We start from the raw sequence: 23,129 nt of genomic DNA on the forward strand, positions 1-23,129 counted from the left end.
AGTCGAGTTAGAAAACTGAGAAAAAGGGTTGGGGCACACGTTCAGCGTGAAGACTCGTGTGCGACGGTGAAGGATGAAATTATGGTGAAACAGACGCTGCTAACTAGTTTCCCCGATATCTATATCAGTACGTGCACCTATAATATATAAGAACGCATCAGGAGTGTTTCTTTTTGTATGTAATAAGAAAATAAGCCTTGGTACAGGGGGCTCACCGCCCCCCCCCCCCTCTTACCTTTCTCAATGCGGAGGGGGCAGCGCCCTTTTCCCTTCTTGGGGAATACACCTGACTTTAATCTCTCTTATCTTTTTTTTTTCTTTTTTCGAATGCACGGTTTTTCAAGTAATCGCGCGCGGACATCTCGCGGCCTCCCGCGGCGGCCCCAGTAACTCTCGAGCGCCATATTCAAATCAGCCAAAGGCGTTTTTTTACTATAGTTTTTACACTATAGTTTTTTTTACACTATAGTTTTTTAGTATATACCATAATTTGACGGGCGAAGAAAAAAAGTCATTTTTAGCTGTCATTTAGAATTTATTGTAAATTCCAGGCTAGGTTCATCGCTATAATATTTCGCTCGCGTGTTCTCGATAGCCACGACTACTGTTTGGCAGCGTTTTCTGACCATGCTCAATGAGTGTCGCAGGGCCCCTTTATTATTAATTTCGGTTTGTGTGCGGTAGCATCTGGTAAGCCCGACACCTTGCTCAGTGGCAAAAGTGGTGTGTGACAAGAAGGCGACGTCTTCATATGAAATCTCTACTGATGAAAATGAATCGCCGATTTATTAATCAGGAGGATACGGCGCCCCGCCACGGTGGTCTACTGGCTAAGGTACTCGGCTGCTAACCCGCAGGTTGCGGGATCGAATCCCGGCTGCGGCGGCTGCATTTCCGATGGAGGCGGGAATGTTGTAGGCCCGTGTGCTCAGATTTGGGCGCACGTTAAAGAACCCCAGGTGGTCAAAATTTCCGGAGCCCTCCACTACGGCGTCTCTCATAATCATATGGTGGTTTTGGGACGTTAAACCCCACATATCAATCGATGCACTATACGGCGTCAATGCACTCAATCTCCCAAAAAATAGACAAATAAGCAAAGCATTTGATGCGCCACCATAAATATCCCGCACAAAACAGCTATAGCAGCACTGGAAATAATAGCGAATCGGTTCAATTTTGTAGTTCTCTGGAAGATTTTAAGACTCAATTGTAGTACTTAGGAATAGATTGGCACCTAAATTATAACACGCAAAACATCTTTAGTGCAATTTTGCACTCGCAGAATTTCTGAGAACTGATCCAACAGAATTTCGACATTACCTCGCACAGACCAATCGATCTATCCTAAAAACTTCACCGAAAGATCAACTTATCGAAAATACGTCTGACATAGCTCATGCACTTAATGTGTATCTTCACAATGTTTTTTTTTTTTCAAACCATAACAACTTCATCACACACAAGGAATGGTACATGACCGACGTACCAGTAATAAAGAGCGAAGGGGTTCTGTCTATGTTACGCAGATTGAACGATAGAAAAAGAGGATAAACCCATTGGCATCCCTATACCGAGTTCTCACAACGCTTTGCAGTGCAAAGTCAAGACCACTTGGCAAATGTTTTTCAGTTTGTTTGTTTTTTTTTAACCACTGCTGAGCTTTCCGAAGATTGGCAGACGGCGTGCATTCTGCCGATTTATAAGGAAGGTGATAAGCTTGATACGTCTAACTATGGGCCAGTGTCGATTAGATCTATTAGTTGAAAATTATGAAACACGTTATATCTTAATATGTCAGGAGTAGCCTAGCAAAGACATTTTGTCTCCTTATCAAGACTGATTTAACAAGAGGAGGTCCACTATAGGGCTCGGCTGCATACTCACCACTGTGCACGCCTATCCAATGCTATTAGACCACTTATGGCAAATCGTTGCCTTCTTCCTAAACATCGGAAAAGCGTTTCACAGGCTGTCACGTGAGGAACTAATTAAGCTGGAATTAACAGGGCTTCTCTGCCTTGTGGCCATCTTATTTGATTGATATGTGGGGTTTAACGTCCCGAAACCACCATATGATTATGAGAGACGCCGTAGTGGAGGGCTCCGGAAATTTCGACCACCTGGTGGCCATCTTATGGTCGGCTCGAATAGCGTGAACCAACTATCCCGCCAAAAGTGATGCCGTAGCACATTGTTGCTATTTCTTTCATTCTCTCACTTGTTTTTTCTTTTTTTTTTCACGGTGTGCACACCACCAGCATTCTCTTACCAAACAATTATGCTCCAAGTGCTACATTTTTCGATCGATATTATTCGAGATTGATTTCTCACGTTTCTACCAGCACGGTGTCATCTCACTTGGCGCTCTGGGCGGTTGTCAGCCAGTGCCTGCCGAAGGATTCTTTATCGCATGTAGAACGCGATAAATATTATTCCACCGCGGTGGTCGCTAAAAAAAACAATCTTTTGGAATTCAATATGCATTGTAGGTCGAATGTGGGCTGCGATCATGCAGACAGCTGGTATAATGAAGTTGGACAGTGTTTTTAACCAGTCCCATTTTATTGCATGACTGGGTGTTTGCTGTAATCATACAGGAGGTTCAGTACTCGCTGTAGTATTTCAGTCTGTAAGTGCCAAAGAGCATATTGATGACCCTCACGCTTTTTTATATCGCGCCCTCATTCGCTGTTTAGCTATACCTTTGGGTAAGCTGAATAAAAAAAAACGCTATGAAATACAAATAATACGACCTCACTGTTGCTACTGAGCGAAGTACGGATCAAAGCTAAAATGAGATTGAGGATTGCAACCATCTAACTCTTGAAGCCTCGCAAATCTTAAGCGCGCCAGTGAAGAACACATGACTTCTGTTGGCACATATACCTGAGGTTCTCTGAGATGTTCGCTCAGTAATCGTCGAAATGGAAATTCTTTAAAAAATGCACCCAATTTGCTCCCCCCACCCATTTCCACCCCTGACCATGCCTATAGCTACGGTACGCCTCGTGCAAATTACAAGTATTAAGTTTTGCTCGCACAAGTATACACAATACATGAGTAATGTTTCTTATATTCTTACGGGAACAGATAGCAAACACTGCAACTACATTAGACATCAAGGCGCCTCGCCATCGCTGATGTTGGCAACCGCCGCAGCGACTGCTTATGCAATACAATCACTCATGAAGTGTACCGCACCACTGGCTGAAAGCTAATCTTGCAGCATGTTTGTCAGCGTTAGTCGGCAGTACCCATCAAAATTGCCGACTATAACAAACAGTATGTGCTCATCGCGCACAAACCAAGCTAAGTGCCATAAAAATTACCCGCCGCATGCTTAGCACTTAGGATGCATCGATACTAAGCTCAAAGGCGTGACTTTGAGCCATGGCCAGGGCAGTCACATTTGAATGAGAGCGGAATGCAGAGAACATCCGGGTGCTTAGGTTTAGGCGCACGTTAGTGACCCGTGGGCGTCGGCCGGGGGAAGAAAAAAGAATTTCCACCCCGCCCAAGGCAACGCCAGCGCTATGTGCACCTCCCCCACCCGATCGATGCAACAATTGCTTCCAACCCCTCCTCCAGACAAGATCGCGGCGACGCCCACACTAGCCCCATACAACGGCGTACATCATAATCACGTGGTTTTGGCCAGAATTATCAGACAAAACTTCGAGGGAAGCTGCCATGCGCAGGGCGGGAGCTCAGCAACCTACTCCTGGGCTTCCATATGGCCTCGGACATCGCCAAAGAGGCTTCCGGCACAATCTTGACTTAAGCATCCTGGCTGAGCTAGCGGGGCCTCCAGTCTCGAACAGCCGCTGCCCCTTTTGGATCACAATAAGCTTCTTATATCACTGGCACGAAAACCGTCAATACTAATAACAAAGGCGAAAGCCCTATGGGTGCCTACGCGAGAATATAGACCACCGGCGTCGTCAACACAAGCGATGCAAAAGTGTCATCATCACGTAAGGTCACACGTGAAAGATCGTCAAGGTTTGTGACACAATCATGACGTGACGTCATCACACGAAATCTTCGCTTGTTCAAACGCTGTCCGATAACAGAAGCAGGGCGCAACCAGGCGCGATGCGCGATGCCTTTGATTTGATCAGTGCAAAACCACGCATTAACGCAGCAAGCTTTCGCAGTGGGACGCGAAGGATTGGTACGACGACTGAGAAGACAAAGGTGGCTTTCGCCATCTGATCGTCGTAGGCAAGTGCGTGAAGGACCCTACGAGTCATTTGCCATGTGAAATTTGCAATGCCTAATTTCGCTGTACGTGCGTTTCGCCTGCGGCGACTATCCCTCATGGGCAGCGCCAAAGGGATGCAAAAAGGGCACTTGCCCCCACCGCACCTACACCAGCGGCCTCCTATTCTCTCCCCCTTACCGAGATGCAACACGAATTTGTAGCCCCCAAGACAATATCATGCCGACGCCAGAGATCCCACCACCCCGCCGTGGTGGTCTAGCGGCTAAGGTACTCGGCTGATGACCCGCAGGTCGCGGGATCAAATCCCGGCTGCATTTCCGATGGAGGCGGAAATGTTGTAGGCCCGTGAGCTCAGATTTGGGTGCACGTTAAAGAACCCCAGGTGGTCGAAATTTCCGGAACCCTCCCCTACGGCGTCTCTCATAATCATATGGTAGTTTTGGGGCGTTAAACCCCACATATCAATCAATCAGAGATCCCCCCTCCCCAATCATGTCTCTGAAGGCTACGCCTATAACCTACACCATCATGACTTCACTCAGGACCGGTTACATCACTGTCTATAACGTGCATATGCATGTGGTCATTCGGCTTTTTGACAATAACGCCGGCCAACGACTACGGATGTTGGATTACAAGAACTGTTTATTTCACACCGTTGCCCCCGGAAAGCTATGGACTATCAGCATTCCATTGTAACATGTTGGTCACAATTTCATTCTGATTTATGCATCCATTGCAACGCTCGATTGCCTTCGCACTCAACCATTCGAGGCACTTCAGTGAAATCCCCCCCCTCCCCCGCTAAACGTTCATTACACGGAAGCATATGTGGTAGTCAATGCAGTTCGTGAAGAGCGCAGTGAACAAATGACGTGCAAATACTAAGCGGCATGCCTGACGAATTCCGAGACGCTGTACACTGTCAAACGCACTTCCCGCGAAGCCTCTGAAACTTCCGAAACTTTTCGTTACCAGGAATGGCCACACTCATTTGGCTTCACTTGACGATGTCATGACCGTCCTTGTCCTGTTAAGTCGAGGCTCAAATATATAATCGCCGCAGTGTAAATACAAGCCGCATGGCTCGTGAAATGCGCCCATCACCTTAATTGTTCGGAGACAGCCTGCGTTCGCGAGGAGGAGGAGGAGAAAAACTTTATTCAACAGAGGAGTTTGGAGCACGCAGGCTCCCGGGCCCCCGCACGACCCCTTTGCGCTCAAGCGTTCATTTGGTGGTGGTCCATGACGCTGGCAGCCCGGTCGGCCGCCATGGTCTGCTCAACCGGGTCCTCTGAGCGCAGTAGGGTCTCCCAATCCTTCCAAGTCTTTAGGTGCTCTAGGGCCCGCGGGGGAGGATCCGCCGGGCAGTGAGAAAGGATGTGTATAGCAGAAGCATGAGGTTCAGGGCAAAGGGTACAGGCTGATGTGAGGAAAAGGGGGTGATAGTGCGATAGAATGAGAGGAGAGGGAAGAGAGTGAGTTTGTAGCTGGCGCCAGAGGGTTGCCTGTCGGTTGCTCAGGGACTTGTGCGGTGGGGGATATAGCTGACGTGCTGCCCTATAGGCCTGAGTCAGCTCGTTGAAAGTGTGCGCGCGGTCCTTCGTGAATCCCAGATCGGAGGCCGCGGGAGCCCGGTTTAAAGAACCTCGGGCTAAGAGGTTGGCGGCCTCGTTTCCAGGATTCCCGCAGTGCGCGGGCACCCAAATCAACTCCACTTGACGGGGCGGGGTTGCAGCGGGCGAATCCAGTATGCAAAAAGCAGGGACGTGAACTCGGCCTCGTGCAAAATTTAAGATTGCGGTTTTGGAATCTGATAAGACGTACCGTGCTTCTGTGTTCACGATTGCTAAGGCAATGGCAGCTTCCTCTGCAGCTTCGGGGGACGTGTCTGGAGGGAGTGTGTGTGTACCTATGGGAGAGAGATTGTGATCCACCACGGCAGCGACCGCTTCATCACCCACGCAGGCTGCGTCTACCCATACGGCGTCTGGTTCGGCGCCGTAACATAGGTGTAGAGTTTTAGCGCGAGCTCTGCGACGTTTATCGTGGTGGTCGGGGTGCATGTTACGGGGAAGTGGTGTAATGAGGAGTTCGCGGTGCAGGGGTCTTGGTATGGGGAGTAATGTGGGATCATTGGCGGGTATCTGGATTCCAAGAGAATGTAGAATATGCCGACCAGTGTCGGTTTGTGTGAGACGAAGGTATTGTGCTTGGCGGTGCGCGTCTATAAGTTCCCCGATAGTGTTGTGAAGGCCTAACTTGAGAAGTCGATCGGTAGGTGTACTTATGGGAAGGTGGAGGGCTACTTTGTATGCCCGACGGATGAGGGCGTCCAATGTTTCAGTGTCGCGGCGAGAGAGTTGGAGGTAGGGGGTGCAGTAGAGCACACGGCTGAGTACAAAGGCATGAATAAGGCGACATAGGTCGCCCTCCTTCATGCCTCGGTAACGGCCTGAGACCCGGCGGATGAGGTGCGAGATCGCCCCTGCAAACTGCTTGAGTCTCCGGATTGTGTTTGTGTTCTTCCCATCACTCTGGATATGCATGCCCAGTATCCGGAGGGTGTCGACCTCTGGTACCGATCTGCCATCCAGTTCGATGACGATGGGTGGGGAGGGGGAGTTGCGGCTTTTGGGGCGGATGCAGAGCAGTCCGGACTTCTCTGGAGAACAGGTTAGTCCTACGCTAACTGCATAATTTTGCGTTAGGTTGGCGGCTGTTTGGATGGTGTCCTGTATGTCACCGTCACTGCCATGGGTAGACCAGAGCGTGATGTCGTCTGCGTATAGGGTATGTTTCAGATGAGGAACAGTTGCCAATTGTCGAGCTAGGGGGATGAGGGTGATATTAAACAAGAAAGGTGAGAGGACGGACCCTTGAGGGGTGCCGACACTCTTTAGTGTGTATGTTGGGTGGGTGAGCGGGCCGAACTGAAGTTCGGCCGTGCGTGCTGTGAGAAAGGCCTGAATGTAAGTGTACGCACGTGTACCCACGTTCAGTGGAGAAAGTGCTGTCAGGATCGCATGATGCTCAACGCGATCAAAGGCTTTGGATAAGTCCAGAGCCAGCACTGCCTTTGTGTGGCCAGGAATGAGCGGGTCGAAGATGTCGTGAGTGATTTGTAGCATGGCATCTTGAGTGGACAAATGGGGGCGAAAGCCAACCATGCTGTGAGGGTATAAGTCACGGTCTGTCATATGCTGTGAAAGCCTCGCCAGTACAACATGTTCGAAAAGCTTGCCCAAACACGAAGTTAATGAGATTGGGCGAAGGTTTTGGAGTGTAAGTGGTTTGTTGGGCTTCGGTATGAACATTACTTTCGCGTGACGCCAGGACTGGGGAAGCGTTCCTTCCTTCCAACACTGGTTGAAGTACTCCGTGATGCGAGTGATCGATTCGTCATCCAGGTTGCGGAGTGTTGTGTTGGTAATCAAGTCGGCTCCGGGTGCGGATTTAGGGCGGAGAGTCAACAGCGCGGCTCTGACCTCCGCCTCGGTTATATCTGTGTCGAGTTCGGCATTCGGTTGTCCTGTGTATGAGGGAAGAGAAGTTGGTATGCCGGGCGATGTGTAGGTGTCGCTAAGGACACTTGGGAGAAAGTGGTAACGCAGTGCCACGTGAGTCACTTACAGGCATTTCGTATCGGCAAGCGTGTAACGTGGTGAATCAACGACGCGTCCGCCACCCTCCTTTCTGCATAGAATTGTTCAGCGCATGATAAGATCAGAAGGATGCACGATTCGGTGAAACTGCTGCGCTGTTAACCTTATCAGTGTATGGATGCGTGAGGCATGTGAATATAAGGCCGGAAAACTCGCGCTCGCTTGGTTTGTTCTCATCACAGTTGTTTCTCTCTCTTTTTTTTCTGTTTAATTTAGCGGGCAGGGGGGTCGCTTGTAGCGCCACCCCGCTAAATACCGCAGAACATTTTCAATAAAGTTTTTACTCACTCAATTTCTTTCTTTTCGTCTCTTGCTCTGAAAGGTCAATCACGGACCCGCTACCTCATCAACTGCAGCGCAAGTACATAGCTGTTCCATCTTTTATTAATTTTTAACAAAAAATTCACCGCACAGTGCCGCACCACTAGCCCTCTCTTTTCAAACAAGATAAGCTCCGAGTGCCACGTGTTTCGAGCGATTTCGTTCAAAATTCATACCGCACAATCGCCATAAAGATCACAGTCTTTCGCTGCCGTTATCTCCCACATCACTCACCCGGCGCAGCAAGTAAGAATGCAACGGGAACAAGAAAGTTACTAAGGCCACGCATTATCTCGTAGGCGATCTGCATCTAATCGCAAGTTTTGTCACCAAGGGGCGCAGTAATCACTCCCTTCTTCTAGCGGCAAAACTCGCGACTAAATACTATTGGTCAGCGCTCAGCCAGCTCGTCCAATGGTATACTTCGCCACGTCGAGCTTGCGAGCCGCCAAGCATTGAAAAACGAGAAGCGTGGGGCAGGTGCGTTGCTCGCGCGCCTGTTCGTACAGGGAAGAGTCGACCTAACAAACAACCGACCTAAATGGCACCGAAGCGCCGCCGCGGCGGGAGACCTCAGCGACAAGCCAAGCTTAGCCGTGGAGGCGCAGCGCGCCATGACAACCTGGCACCCGAAATGTGTCTCCCGGTGACTGCATCATGTGACGAAAGTCCAAAGAACACAACAGCGTCTTCAACAACCGACACTGCGGTCCAACTGTCGATCACCACGGCGGGCCCATTGCAGTATCCTGCGCCTGGCGACGACGACGACTCTTCGTGTTCCAACGGCAGCTTTTATTCAGCGACGACGCTTTCTTACTCTTCATGTTCCGACGAAGAAGTTGAGACTATGCGATGGTACGTGAATGGCGAAGAACAGTTGGACATGTTGGACGGCGCATCGAGCGACTCGAGCATCATTCAGCTCGGAGACAGCTGCTGCCAGCGGACGCCTGCCCCACCGTTCGCTTCACTCGTCGGGGTCGCGGCAACGCACAATGAACCGGTCATTTCCACCACGGTCGAGAAAGGTGTGCCCATCTACCAGATGCCTCAGCCCAAGGCAACCGCTGAAACACCGCACGCGTCCACGGTGGCTGACACGCAAGGAGAGACGGCTGTCATCTCGCCACCCGTGCTGCAGTGAACTACAAGTACTGTAGCCGTGGTGTCCCCGTTTGCATTCCCACCTACAGGTGTCATTCATCCGTGTTCCTCTAAGACTGCACGGGCGAATACAGCTGCGTGAAACGCGGCGCCATGAAGTGCACATCGGTCAGAAGCTTCCACTTTGATCTAACAGCACGCATCTTACCCGAACCCCCCGACGCAACAGCCAAGTTTTAATGGTTATAGAATGTTTTAATCTTTTTAGCCTTCAACTGACGATATTTTGATCACATTGCAATAAACGGTGATGCAGTAAAAAGCTTCTGACAATATTATTGTTCTCCAAATCATGTGGTCGCATCCTCGGTGCACCGTCCGAGAATGCGGCGCCATAGAGTATGTTACTCTATGGCGGCGCTTCTTGAGCATGCAATCGGCGACTGCTTCAAACAGCTGTACATGACCACGACAAACAAAAAGAAAAAAAAATCGCAGCATATCCACGGAGTGCATGATGATGAATGGGGCGAAGCGTCCGTCAGCCCGTCCGTGCTTTCTTATACATAAATAAGACAGCTTCGCCCTGGTTATTCCAAGCCTGAATAAAATGCGGAACTGGACAGCCCTCTTTGTTTCTATGCGGTTTTCTCTTCCTTGCTTGCTCTCTTTGTCTTTTTTACTACTTATTTCTATACTTCTTCAATTTTTTCACTTTTGTTAACTTTTTACTTACTTCGTCTTAATTTACTTACTTCCTCTTTCATATATTATTTATATGTGGTTTCCGTTTTCGTATTTCTCTCGTAACATCTGCACTTCTATCATCATCAAGGCGATCTAAGAACAAGCAGGCTTCTTTCTGGTGCAAGCGCGGGTTCAATATATGTGCATGCTACGGTTGGATATATGCTATATTCAATCTGTGCCTGCGTTAATATTTTTATGAAGGCATTGCAAGAACAAGGGGAAGGATCGAGACGCGTTAAAATAATCATGAAGGCACTCAAAGATCAAGAAAAAACTGCACTGTAGCTATGCTCTGTGTATTTTTGCCTGCATTAAGCCAAGCGTACAACATACGCAAGCCTGACACCGTAAATAAAAGAACACTATAAGGATTTAAAAATGCGGCGAGGAACAAATAAGGCTACAATTAAGACTCACCAGCACACCAGAGTAAATGATCAAACAAGGCACACCAGAGCTTCCCAAGTCCGGATATGACTGGGATTTCATTTCGGAGTCGGGTACATTCACACTGCACGCAAGTTAGGACAGTTGTCACCAGTCGAGATAAGTTTAAATCAACACGTGAAACAAAAACTAAAGACCCCTTCCCTCATATTAGAGATAAACTGCTGCGGCTGCTCGTGTCAGAAGTGTCAATATGTTACGTACCAGTGTTCGTGGTCTGGCTGTGTTGATGTACAGATTGCAACTTTCACCAACGGCTCTCCAATAAATCTAAGACTGCTCACTACATTACGCAAGCAAATATGTGCTATGTCGTCGCGGACAGGACCATCAATGACAAGTGGCTGCATTGAAAAGTAATCGCGGCCGAGCCAAGACAAGAAAGCAGCCGTGTTTACAAGCTGCGGTTTGCGACACGTGGTGCTGTTTCGGCAAGACAACCTAGGACTGCAACAAGATATAAAAACGCATGATCATTATGACTCGCTCCAAAAAGAAAAATGACGACGTGGAAGAAAATCCAAGAGGTGTTCCAAAGTCCGGTCGGGTGTGGAAAAGCGAGAAGAAAAGGTGGGGCACACGTTCAGTGTGAAAACTCTTGCGTGAAGGTTCAGTGGAAAATACTGATAAAACAGGCGCCGCTCAAAATTTTTCTAATATGTATATCAGTATGCGCGCCTTGAATATCTATGAAAGTTTCATATATAAGGAGAAAAAAGCCTTGGTATTTTGGCGCATCAAACGTTTCGATCTTTTTCGCTAGTAGGCTGAAAGCGTTGCCGTCGTGGTGCATCGGCTTGTAATTGTTTGTTTAAGTGACATTTAAGTCGACAATTGCATTTTAATACGTAATGGTTTCATGTTACAAAATTGCTTTTTTTTTTTTATCCCTCATCACTTTCGCCACTATTCACGGTGTTGTCGGGCTTACCATGCAGATGGTACCGGACACAAACCGAAATTCACATTAACAGAGCAGTGTTGGCACTCTTCGGCGTATTTTGTTTGACCGGCGTGAATTGCTTTCTGTCAGAGAAACGCCGTATTCTGCGGCGACCACTTTCGTCTGAGACATTCATTTCCTAGAGATGTCAGCATACCTTCAAAGTCTTCCAATTTGTTCGCGAGACTCCCGAATTTTTAGCAATCCTCTGGATCGCTTGGCCACGGGCTTAATTCTCCCGAACAACAGAGCTAGCACCACCGTAAAAACAAAGTAATAGCGCCAGAAATCGGTTCTAATATTTTTTGATAGCATGCAATATTGTTTCTAACGATGAGTTTTTAACTCCTTATCAACACGGATTTACGAAGGGAAAATTCACTATTACTCAGCTACTGACCACTGCACATGACCTCGTAATGCGATTGACCACTCGGGACAAATCGGTGCATTCTTCATGGACTTCAGCTATGCTTTTCACAAGGTGTTGCATACGAAACTAAATCATAAGCTGAAATGAACAGAGCTTCCCTGCAGCTTAGTGAAATCGGTTGACGCATGCTTGAATAACATAAAACAGTTTGTTGTAGTAGATGACTGTAAATCTAATACGCTCCCTGTTTCTTCTGGTGTGCCTCAGGCAGTCAGTATACTTGGGCGCCTGCTTTATCTAGTTTATATGAATGATCGTATTGAATATTCATTTCATACGGCGTGTATCAAATGCATGAAAGGAACAGAGCTTCCCTGCAGCTTAGTGAAATGGGTTGACGCATGCTTGAATAACAAAAACAGTTTGTTGTAGTAGATAATTGTAAATCTAATACGCTCCCTGTTTCTTCTGGTGTGCCTCAGGCAGTCAGTATACTTGGGCCCCTGCTTTATCTAGTTTATATGAATGATCGTATTGAACATTCATTTGATGCGGTGTGTATAAACTTTTTTGCTGACAATTGACCATTTTCACGGGCGTCATTTTCGAATGCGCACCGGAAGCGCTTCAACGGCGCCACCCCGAAACATTTTTGGTGGATCGTGGCCTCCGAAACCTGTCGGTGCACCATCTCGCAGGCAACGGGTGCAAAGGAACGCACAGGCTCCAACGCTGTCGCGTTGACCGAACAACCACCAAATTTGCTTTTGGCTCTCACCGCTAAGGGCGCTGTACCTGTCATGAAAAAGGTCAATTGTACTATGTATTATACAAAGTGATATAGTGTGTGAGAATGATCATCTTGTTTTGCAGGACGAACAGTCAAAGGTTGAGCAGTTTCAAATTTGGGGCACAAAAATTAATGTGCAAAAACAAGTCTTGTCAACAGTGACATGTAAATTTCTGCATATTTGTTATTGCTATACTCTTTGTAACTATAAAGAGAAAAGGCTACTCGCTATAAATATTGAGGGTTCACGCTAACTTTGAAGTTATCCTTATCAGGTTATGTTTCGAATATATGTGTATCAGCATTTGAGAGGTTATGTTTCCTAAGGAGGGAACTGAACAAAGTTCCAACAAAGGTAATGTTACTAGCATACAATACTTATACAAGGTCTGAATTAGAGTATTATTTTATAATTTGGGATTGGGTAACAAATAATGATGTACTTAAACTTGAGGTTTTGTAAAGGAGGCTATTAGATTCATTTTTGGCAAATATAAAAGATGTGACTCTCTTATTAAACTTATGCAAAAACATGGGATTCCAATATTATAAATGCATGGCACATATGCCCATATAGTGTTCTTGTGGATCATATGAAAAGTTGAATTTGAATTGTCGATACTTTCGTATATAAAACCCTTAGACAACAGGAAAACTGTACACAATATTAACTGCGCTCTAAAAGCAATATTGGCTATAATTCGTGCATTTCAGCATAACCTCTTCCCACAAACAATTTTCAACTGAAATGTTTTTCCTAAATTTATTTATGACAAGACTAATTTTCAAATTGCACAGGAAAAGTTATTGTTATAGTTATAAATATTTGCTGTTGCCTAGTATGTATCATATGTTTAGTTCTGAAAACCTTTTGGAATGCTAGTGGCATTATCAATTTGTGTAATACCAATTTTTTTCACTTTGTTTTTTTTTTTGTTAACTTTATTTGATTTTCCAATTCAGCTTGGGCCTGTTACAGCCTGCTGTTTTGTGAAATAAATAATAAATAAATAAAATGCTTACATTAGCTTCACTCTAGTACAATAATTATGTGTAGAAAAATGCATTAAGATTGGCAAGGGGGTCCTAGCTGACTCAGGACACAGCAGATTTCGTCCTCTAATTACCACACGTGCATGCACTGTATGATTACGAGCTCCTCTGTGTTCTATGACATGTACGAACTTTACCGGTGATCATTCATTCATGACATCACCGGCGCCCTGAGGAACAGTAAATTAATATGTACAGCAGTCTTATTCTGTCGTTTTCTAACACAGCCATGCAACGTAAACAAGTTTGAGAAAGTTTTTCACGCTAGCCAAGCAATTCAAAGAATTTTGAGAAATTTTTTAACTCCTTGTCGCATGTATTATTGCCATATTGACGTGAAGTTATCTCCTAATGATTCCTAAAGGTGACCATAATGTCTTTTTTGTGAAGATTCCTGGCTCTTTTACTAGCTTGCATAGTGGTGAATATGCATAGCAAGAACAAAACAGCATGACTTCTTCGACAACTTCTTCAAATGGGAGACAAAACCAAAGGAAACGACACGGTTATGTCCCCACCTAAGATGTTGCCCTGTTTTTTTTTTATCACCATGCATAACCAACTAGCCTAAGTTAATGAAACTTTTTTGCATTGCTACTTGAAAATTCCTACAATTCTGTAAGTGTTGCCGAAGAACTGTTGAACGCTTGCAACATTGCTAAAAAGTTTCGCAAAATAATTCTGGCGGCTACGAAGGGACCTGACATTTTTTATTGGTTGATTGTCAACGATTATGCATGAGTTTGTTTCTTTTGTGTTGCAAAATGTATTAAAAAAGAATTTCAGTATTTTGATCTCAAACGCATACCATCTGGAGCTTGTTTATAGTCTCTTACTGTCTTACACAAACACTGTGACCCTGCTATGGCCATACGAAGAGCTTGAGACTGTTTAGGCAAGTCTCATGCAGGTATTACACTACCCATATAAACATTGTATCATCTGAACAGAATTTCGCAAAGAAGGTTTGTGCGATTTGGAAAAGGTGCACGAGGTAAAAATAATGGTGTGTCAAGCTTCATCCATTCACTATAGGGTACCACAGCAATGCCTGTCATCTTGTTTTGCACTTCTTGGAACTCAATCTGCAGTCTTCTGGTTACTCCTGAAGCAAATGCCAGTAACAGCATTTATTTAATTAGCACAAGCATCTCTCTTTTGCTCTACCTGCTAGTGTTTATACTCGGCCAAATGCAATTTGTCTTTGTTGAACTGTTACAGGTTCTCAAGTATGGTGAAGGACAGGCCTCTCAAGACATCTTGGAAATTTAAGATGGAACAGCGCGCAGAGAGAAAAGCGTTATTGGCACTTGACCGTGAAATCAAAGAAGAAAAGAAAAGAAAAATTGAGGTAAAACAGAGTTTTTCGATAAGTAGAAACGGTGTGGTGTTTCCTGCATAACAAAAAGATGCTGGGGTTCTGTTTTTTGGTATAATATCTAATGGACCTGGTTTCTAGCTACCAAAAATAATACTGTGCCCATTATTCTGTCTAAGCATGGGATTATTGGATGACAGCGACCGATTTCTCACTTTATGACATTTGTGCGCAAATAAACCAAAGTATCATTGTGAAAGAACCAAAAACTATCACACATTCAGAAAATCTCTGTCAAGCCCACAGCTGATTTCTCAGAAGAAACTGATGCTCTGTTAGAACATACGAGAAAATCATAAACAAGATGGAGCCCACCATTTGGTGAGACTTGAAGAAGTCCTACGGTCAGTTTTGGCCAGCAAGATATCGCTTGGTATAGTGCTATACATGACCCTACACATATGCCTTTTCTTTGATGAGGTGATGAGCAGATAATGATTAGATGATGAGTAAGATGAGTGAGATGAGTAGTTACAATTATCTTAAATTACACAGAGAAGCTCACAACAGCCTTTAGTCACAGTTTCTGTTGCGTTCAAAAAAGCAATGGTACATAATTCATTTAAGCCCGCTTCATCGTACTAAAGTGATCCTTTATCACAAATTGAAAAGTAAAGGCCTTTTATACTGATTGAGAATGCGAGACTCTTCTTTAGTCATCATTGCTCAGTAAATAGAATGAAATCCTGATTGTATTGTGTGAAATGGTTCATTAAAAGCGGGAAGATCTGTCAGTGGGTGCATTATTACGGTGCAAATGCCATTTGCACTGCTACATGTCTGGGCATCTGCGTGACGAACACATCTCCTAGGCACCAGAAGTCGCCGATCCCTTGTGGACGCTGCTATTGATACTTCTGGTGAAAAAAAAAACAAAAAAACGGGTGTAGCTCGCACTAATGGTGCAAGGCTAAAGCCACAGCAGAGCTGATTGTATGGTGTGACCAAGCAGGCAGAAGCAGAATTGAAACAAGGGAACGAGCCAAATGCAGATGTGCAGTAGTGCACAGCTGGTGACGGAGCCATGGTGAGGCAAGCGTAAGTAGTGCACGGGCAACAGTGCAGCGTGTTCAGGCATAGCTGCACGATGATGACGTCACGACGCATACGTTCTAGTTGGCGGCGGAGCCATGTCTGGGTCTGGCATAGTGAATGCGAAGCTGCGAGCACCTGCGCTGGCAGTTGCTAGGCAACGAAACATTATTTCACCGCTCCGCAGAGGTTCTTTGTCCGCGATGGACAGGTTACGGCTGGCTGAAACAGCTCCACTGTTTCAGGAAGCAAGATCAGCGTGGTTTTCACACTGGCGCAAACTTATGTGCACTTTCTGGCTGAACTGAATTTAGCAACTTTCACTGTTATGATTCCTGTCTTGTTCCTGGGTCATCGCCATAAACACACAATTAATGCCTGGTTATGACATTGGACACGAATCTGGGACCGTCTCCGGCTCATTGCCTCAGTTCCACAGAGACAGGAACACGGCAGAGCTTCTGTTTTTCGTTGAAGAGTCTTTGGTTTTGCAGAAATGCGCCACATGTTTCAGAGCATATGGCAGAATTTGCTGAACTGTGTTGCAAGATTTTTTAACAATATCTCAAACACCCATCTTAGTTTAGCTTGCGATATTAAAGGACAGCTTTGTAAATTTTCTTTAAAAGTTTTCTGGATGTACTCGTTTACGGGTTGTGGGGTCTCGGCGAGGGCGCCAGTGTGGGGTCTCGGCGAGGCGAACGCGCGCACCGCCACGCCACGCTCTCGGAGTGAACGGACACAGTGGACACGATCGGTACCAAGCACCCACATACATACATACATTTATTAACTAATTTAGACGACGATATCGTCCGCCGAATGATACACCAATTTCAACTAACACGCTACCATACAAACAACATTACGCAGGGACACACTAAACACACAATAACATGATAAACCCACACTAACACACTCAACACACTAGCACATACCCAAGACGGCGTCGCCAACGCCTGACTTTCCACGTGGGACCCCGGCGCGAAGCCCGCGGTGCCGAGCACCGGGGACCCGCGCTACAGACAACCGTTCGCGGCAGCCGCCACGCGCAGAAGAGGCTCGCTCAACGCTCGCCCACCACTAAGGCCCGCCTTCCGCCAGGGGCCACCACCGGCGCTGCCACTCTACCAACAGTAGTACTCAGAGCGAACACAACGCCATCTATCGCCCGGTGGTGGTCACCACCGAAATAACGCCCTGGGGCGCGACACGTGCGCCACGCGGCGCAGACAACTTTACAGGGGGGGTGTCAGCACCCCCACATTCCCCCAACCTTAAATCAAACCATATCCCGAAATCAGAAATTAGCTACACAAGCTTTAACAAAAAAATGATATCGCACGACCATAATGTCCTTGCACCACGACACCGCCGCTGGTCGACACTGCTGCACTCTCCGGCTAGACTTCACCTCAGTACCGGCCCCGCAACAGCAACGTTGCCGTCGGCGCGACGATCCGTCGCTAGCGCCGACACGTCTTCCAGTTGCGACCAGCACTCACGAGGGCGCCGGACTGCAGGCAGTTGCGCAGGTCCCAGGCATCTTCATCGCCCGAACTCACGACCGCATTCCTGGCCAGCGACGCTGACGATGCGCAGGACAGCCGGCCGTGGATGACATCCCTCCCGCTGAATACATCAACAAAAAACAAAACTCGAAAAAAACAAAGGAGCGCGGCCCAGGGGAGGGAGCTTCAGGCTTTTCGGCCGCGTGGTACGGTGGTCAGTACTGCTAGCTAATACATCGGTGGCGGCCGAGACGCCCATCAAAATAAAAACAAAAATCACTTTTCCTAACTCGTGCTCGCAAGAAGAAAAAAAGTGAGGGAAGCAGAGCGCAACACCTCAACGCTACGATCCACCTAGTTGTGCCACGTGCGACAGGCGGCTGCGCAGAGCCTTAGGCCTAATGAGTCGCTCGGCAACAACCGGCATCCACCCAGCACCCAGCCTAGGCGCAGAAGAGGCAGCCGCGAGGAGACGTCCACTCTGTGAGGTGGCCCTATCGCTCGCCGCACACAGCAGCTTACCGAGCGATCGGCGTCCACCGCCCCGGGCGGTGTCACGACGCCTCGGCGTCGAGCCGCAATACAAGTCAGCAACGACGCCTGGCTCCCTGAGCCCAAAGAGATAGAAGAAGCTATTCACAGAAAATCGGACCACCCACGAGGCTTCCGTACTCACTCGCTTCGGGCCTGGCCTACAAACCACGTGCTCTAGGCCTTGCTCACCCCAGGATGCGGACCGCATGGCTCTCGTCCTAATTCAACAACGTTTTTTGAAAACTAACAACAAAAAATAACAACACTTGCGAGCAAAAAAAAATAAATAGAAAGTCAACTTGCCGACAAATTGAAACACGTTACAAAACCAATCTCCTCGCTTCTCAACAAAGCACACCACCGACGCTAGCAAAGAAGTCCCCCCTAGGCCTACTCTACTCCGGCTCTAACAAAATCCCTGTACCGAACCGCAAAAACTGTCGTCCGATACTCCAAGAGCTCCACGTTGGGCAGCCAGTGTGGGGTCTCGGCGAGGCGAACGCGCGCACCGCCACGCCACGCTCTCGGAGTGAACGGACACAGTGGACACGATCGGTACCAAGCACCCACATACATACATACATTTATTAACTAATTTAGACGACGATATCGTCCGCCGAATGATACACCAATTTCAACTAACACGCTACCATACAAACAACATTACGCAGGGACACACTAAACACACAATAACATGATAAACCCACACTAACACACTCAACACACTAGCACATACCCAAGACGGCGTCGCCAACGCCTGACTTTCCACGTGGGACCCCGGCGCGAAGCCCGCGGTGCCGAGCACCGGGGACCCGCGCTACAGACAACCGTTCGCGGCAGCCGCCACGCGCAGAAGAGGCTCGCTCAACGCTCGCCCACCACCAAGGCCCGCCTTCCGCCAGGGGCCACCACCGGCGCTGCCACTCTACCAACAGTAGTACTCAGAGCGAACACAACGCCATCTATCGCCCGGTGGTGGTCACCACCGAAATAACGCCCTGGGGCGCGACACGTGCGCCACGCGGCGCAGACAACTTTACAGGGGGGGTGTCAGCACCCCCACAGGGTTTTCAGAACATTTTTCTTTAGCAACAGACATTCGACTGTCTTCAAAGCATTTATAGCACAATAATGTCTTGACTTGACTCTAGGTGCTAACCCCAAAAATTTCCAGTTGCATACGATAGGCTTCTGCCACAGTTTCACCGAATTTCAAACTAAACTTATTACAAATCGTTTGCTCCTGAAGATCCGTCATATTGGCTGCAAAGATATGCACCATGTAAGTGAAAAATAGTGTCACAAAATCACGTACCAAACAATACTTTCTCTTAGCTGTGCAGATGTAAGCGCACGGATACACAAGTAACTGCTGTAAACATCTTTATTGAAAAGGCGCACCATCAAACACCGACCGCGCCTTTTCCATCGAGATGGACATTTACCAACATGCCCAGATGTCCATTTTGCTTGACAGCAGCAGTCAAAACAAGTACTATGCCCAGTTTATGCATGCTCTTCAATTCCCGTGATATTGTAAGTAGCAAAACAGATATCTGTGTGTAAAAAGTACTTTTTGCTGTATGTGCAAGTTTCAGGCATTCACATAGTTGTGGTAGTTACTCGTTTTACCGTGGGCTAAACTAATTTCAGGAGAAGAAGAGAAGACGGGAAGAAAACCTGAGGAGACGGGAAGAGAATGCCAAGAAGTCGGAAGTGGTGCAAATAGTGAGTCCTTTCATCTCTCCTCTTCTTTTATAATGAAATTAGTTTGTTCAAGCAAGATGCATCAACAACTTTTGTGCAAAAGTTGCATCTGTGCATACCTGCGTACAGCATGCGTAATGTGCATTAAAGGAGTACAGACTTTAAAATTTTGCGTGGTCATTTTCTTGCATCAAATAAAAGGCAAATGCCTCAGGAGCCTAAGAAATGTGCTGGTAAGCGCGAGTCCACTCTGAAAAATAATTACAGTACATTATTAAAAGCTAGCTTTAGTTCCTACTGAACCCCAACATCACAACACGGTATGAGCTTTTCGTCACATGCTCGCACGATTGCACAAGATGTGTGACGTTTCCATTGTGGCTCTCTCAGTGATGTGAAAGTGACTGTTTTAAATGTTTTGGTGATGCGCAAGTGGCCATTTAAGAAGTTGTGGTACCTGATGTTGTCACAACTCCCCAGACTGTGTAAGATCACCAGAATTTGTTCTGTAGCCCAAGTCAAGCTAGTGTCAATGTCGGTAGGTGTGCCATAGGAAAATTTACTAACATAACAATATTATATCTCACGCTGAGCTTCACCCTTGCTCAGAGCCGTCTCTGTATACAAGAAATTTGTATGGCAGAATGAAATTGCCTTCAAAAAATGGTGTCAGTACTCCAAAAATGGTTGCAGTGTACATTTTTCAAGATACTGAGGTACTAATTTTACCTTGCATATTATCTTTGGTACAAGTATTTAATGTAAATGTAATGTGTGACTGTAAGGTATGTGTGTTATAAACATTGCACTAAGTACTTGTTTATATGCGAAGTAATTGTGTGAATGTCATTGCGAGACATTCGGGACGTAGTGGTAAAGGCTACAGGGTCTGGCAAACCAGTATTTTAGTCCCAGTAGTCTCGTTTCAGTGGATCTATCTTGAGAAGTGGTTGATGGCCTGCACATCACACTAAGCTGGCCCTTGCCACCACCCGTGCTATTCATGTTCAAGATGAGGCTGCAGTGGTGAATAAAGAAGCCGCCTGAAACGAAGGCAGTTTAGCTTATTTACGTGGTTGCGAATTAAAAGCAGTGGCACGATAGTCGTCATATTTTATAGCCTTGGTATTCTCCTGAACGATATGCTAGGAAACTAATAACTGTATTTCCAGGCAATCCAGTGTCCTGTGGTTATGCTCGGTCACTCTTATAAATTACCAGTTTTATTAGGGTGTAGTTTTGTTGCGAATTACCCTTTGTTTATGCAGTTGGCGGCACAAGATTTCAATGAAAATTCTTTTTGTTGACCACTTCGTTTTTCGATGTTCCATGCCAAGATATAGAACGACGAAAAGCACAACATTCTCTGAAATTCCACACAAAAGGAACGCGCAGCGCACGCTAATGCGTGTGCATCAAGGTTTTGCGGCAAAGCGTGCATGTGGGAGCATGAAGTGCTTGGTTTTCGCATCAGCATAACATGATCATGATAGACCTTGTCCCCCCTACTTCTGCTGCCACTAACTTATCTTAACACTGCATCAGAATAGTGAGCCCTTCTTGCATAAAATTTTGTGGTTATTGTTATATATATTTTTGGCAATTGGCATAAAGAAAAAAGGATCGGCCTTCCTTTTTTTCATCCTTTCTGAATCTTTTGGCGCAAACTGAATTATAACCTGATAATTTATAACAAAACTACAGCCCACTGAACTGAGTCAGTTCTTTTAGAAACGCCCTACAGCAGTGCTTATCCATGTCAGCAGCAGGGTGCAAAGGGGCACTTGTTCCCTCAATCCCCAGTCACTGCCACGAGTTCGCAACCCCAAGGGGATTTTGTCTCGGGGGTGCGGACCTGTGTTCGCACCCCCAAGACAAAAACTCGCTGGCACTTGTGGTAGTATTCAGTCTCCCAGGTGAGAAGTCTACACAAAGCTTCTGCACTATCAATGTCTTGGAAAACTTTCTGTTGCCGCATTCTCACGGGATGAAGGTCGACATCCTGGGTACCATTTTTTTTTTTTTTTTTCAGTGTTCTTTCTCGTGGAAGCAATCATAAATCTAACTGACAGCTTGCTGAACTCCATCCTACTGACTTAAATAAATGAAGGTATTGTCAGAATTGTTAGAAAAATGCTCAACTTTCAGCTTCAAAGCCACACTGAGCACCAGGAAATGCCTTCAGTCTCTCTAAATGTTCAATGATGCTGGCTACTCCTCATTGGTTAATGTGCCAGGAGTAGCAAGGTGCATTCAGCTTGAGGCATGTGTAGTCTGGCATAGTGCAGAGTATGGTTTGGTCGTGACAAATCATGCTGAGAAGACCATATCAGTTTTGATCATTTTCGGACCTGTGTATTGCTGCCACTGCCATCGGAGCCACTCGCGACAGCCAGTCAAAATGCAAGGCGGCAGTAGCACCGCCCTCACAGTAACCTGCAAATGGAAGATCTTGCTGCTTGATGTAAATCCACGTGTTTGCCAGAATGCCCAGGACTATAATTTCTTTTCTCAGTTCCCATCATAACGACTACAAAATTGTTACAAATTTGCATGATAAAAGCGTGCAGACTAGAAACCAGAGGAAAAAGCAGCACAGGATTATTCGAGTGATGCAACAGTACAAGCGGTTGGCATTTCAGCAAAGTGCGATTTCCAGTCACTGTGCACACCGAATGCCCCTGCGTGAATGAGCCTTTAGAAACATTGCAAATACTACATGGCTCCGACATATTTGCACATTCAATTCCAATGCTTGCTGAAGCAAGTGCATGTTGCGATGTGCCAGTATTTTATGATTATGCTAGTGAACGTTGCAGAAATAACATCTTATGCGCATCGTTCCACCTGGGAAACAAAGAAACACAAGATTTATGCACTTTATGCTTACCCAGAAAGGCCTTGCAGTTTTTACTTGGTGAATGCGTGCATAATGCATAATCCTTGCTTTGTTTTGTGTTTAGGTTAACTACAAGTGACCATGTTAACAGCAGCCTTCTCTCTTCTTGCAATGCCACAGATCAAGAACACCGCCAAAATCAAGCGGATGTCCAAAAAGCAGCTGCGACTTATCAAGAAGGCTGACACAACCGTCGTTTCTAAGAAACCATCCTAGAATGCTGGCCAATGAAGGTGTAATGTATAAAATAAGTCTAAAGATTAAATTATGTTCACTGATCTATTTGTTTCCTGCTTTTCTTCACATTATTTTAGTTGGATACTGTGTATCTTCCTTTGGAAAATACACTCAAGGCTCATTATAACAAAGTTGCATCTTGCATGAAAACAGT

The 23,129-nt window shown here is 46.4% G+C and overlaps 2 protein-coding genes across 4 annotated transcripts in view; one reads left to right on the plus strand and one right to left on the minus strand.

Annotated features, from left to right (window-relative positions):
• The window catches only part of LOC142803719 (carbonic anhydrase 1-like), a 121,939-nt gene extending 111,099 nt beyond the window's left edge, over window positions 1-10,840 (minus strand). Inside the window, exons 1-2 of one of the 3 annotated variants that reach the window (XM_075889448.1) lie at window positions 10,723-10,840; window positions 10,489-10,582 (exon numbers count right to left, since the gene is read on the minus strand). The gene's annotated coding sequence lies outside the window, so the exon portion shown is untranslated. Of the gene's footprint in view, window positions 1-10,488; window positions 10,687-10,722 lie in introns of those variants that run through there. The other 2 variants (XM_075889450.1, XM_075889449.1) reach the window with 2 other exon arrangements.
• Window positions 10,841-10,881: 41 nt separating this feature from the next.
• On the plus strand, window positions 10,882-23,020 carry LOC119175243 (coiled-coil domain-containing protein 86). Its single transcript, XM_037426379.2, has 4 exons — window positions 10,882-11,088; window positions 14,899-15,028; window positions 19,786-19,860; window positions 22,859-23,020. The coding sequence occupies exons 1-4, from the start codon at window positions 10,988-10,990 to the stop codon at window positions 22,952-22,954; spliced, it is 402 nt and encodes a 133-aa protein (XP_037282276.1). The 5' UTR covers window positions 10,882-10,987; the 3' UTR covers window positions 22,955-23,020.
• The last annotated feature ends 109 nt before the right edge of the window (window positions 23,021-23,129 follow it).

Source organism: Rhipicephalus microplus, chromosome 3, assembly GCF_043290135.1.
Source record: "Rhipicephalus microplus isolate Deutch F79 chromosome 3, USDA_Rmic, whole genome shotgun sequence".
Taxonomy (NCBI): Eukaryota; Metazoa; Arthropoda; class Arachnida; order Ixodida; family Ixodidae; genus Rhipicephalus; species Rhipicephalus microplus.

Bases quoted from the DNA above. Each gene is read 5' to 3' on its own strand.
- LOC119175243 (XM_037426379.2), top strand. From the start codon at position 10,988: ATGATCATTATGACTCGCTCCAAAAAGAAAAATGACGACGTGGAAGAA. The intron at 11,089-14,898 runs GTGGGGCACACG...GAACTGTTACAG, and splicing joins TGGAAAAGCGAGAAGAAAAG to GTTCTCAAGTATGGTGAAGG. The intron at 19,861-22,858 runs GTGAGTCCTTTC...GCAATGCCACAG, and splicing joins AGTCGGAAGTGGTGCAAATA to ATCAAGAACACCGCCAAAAT.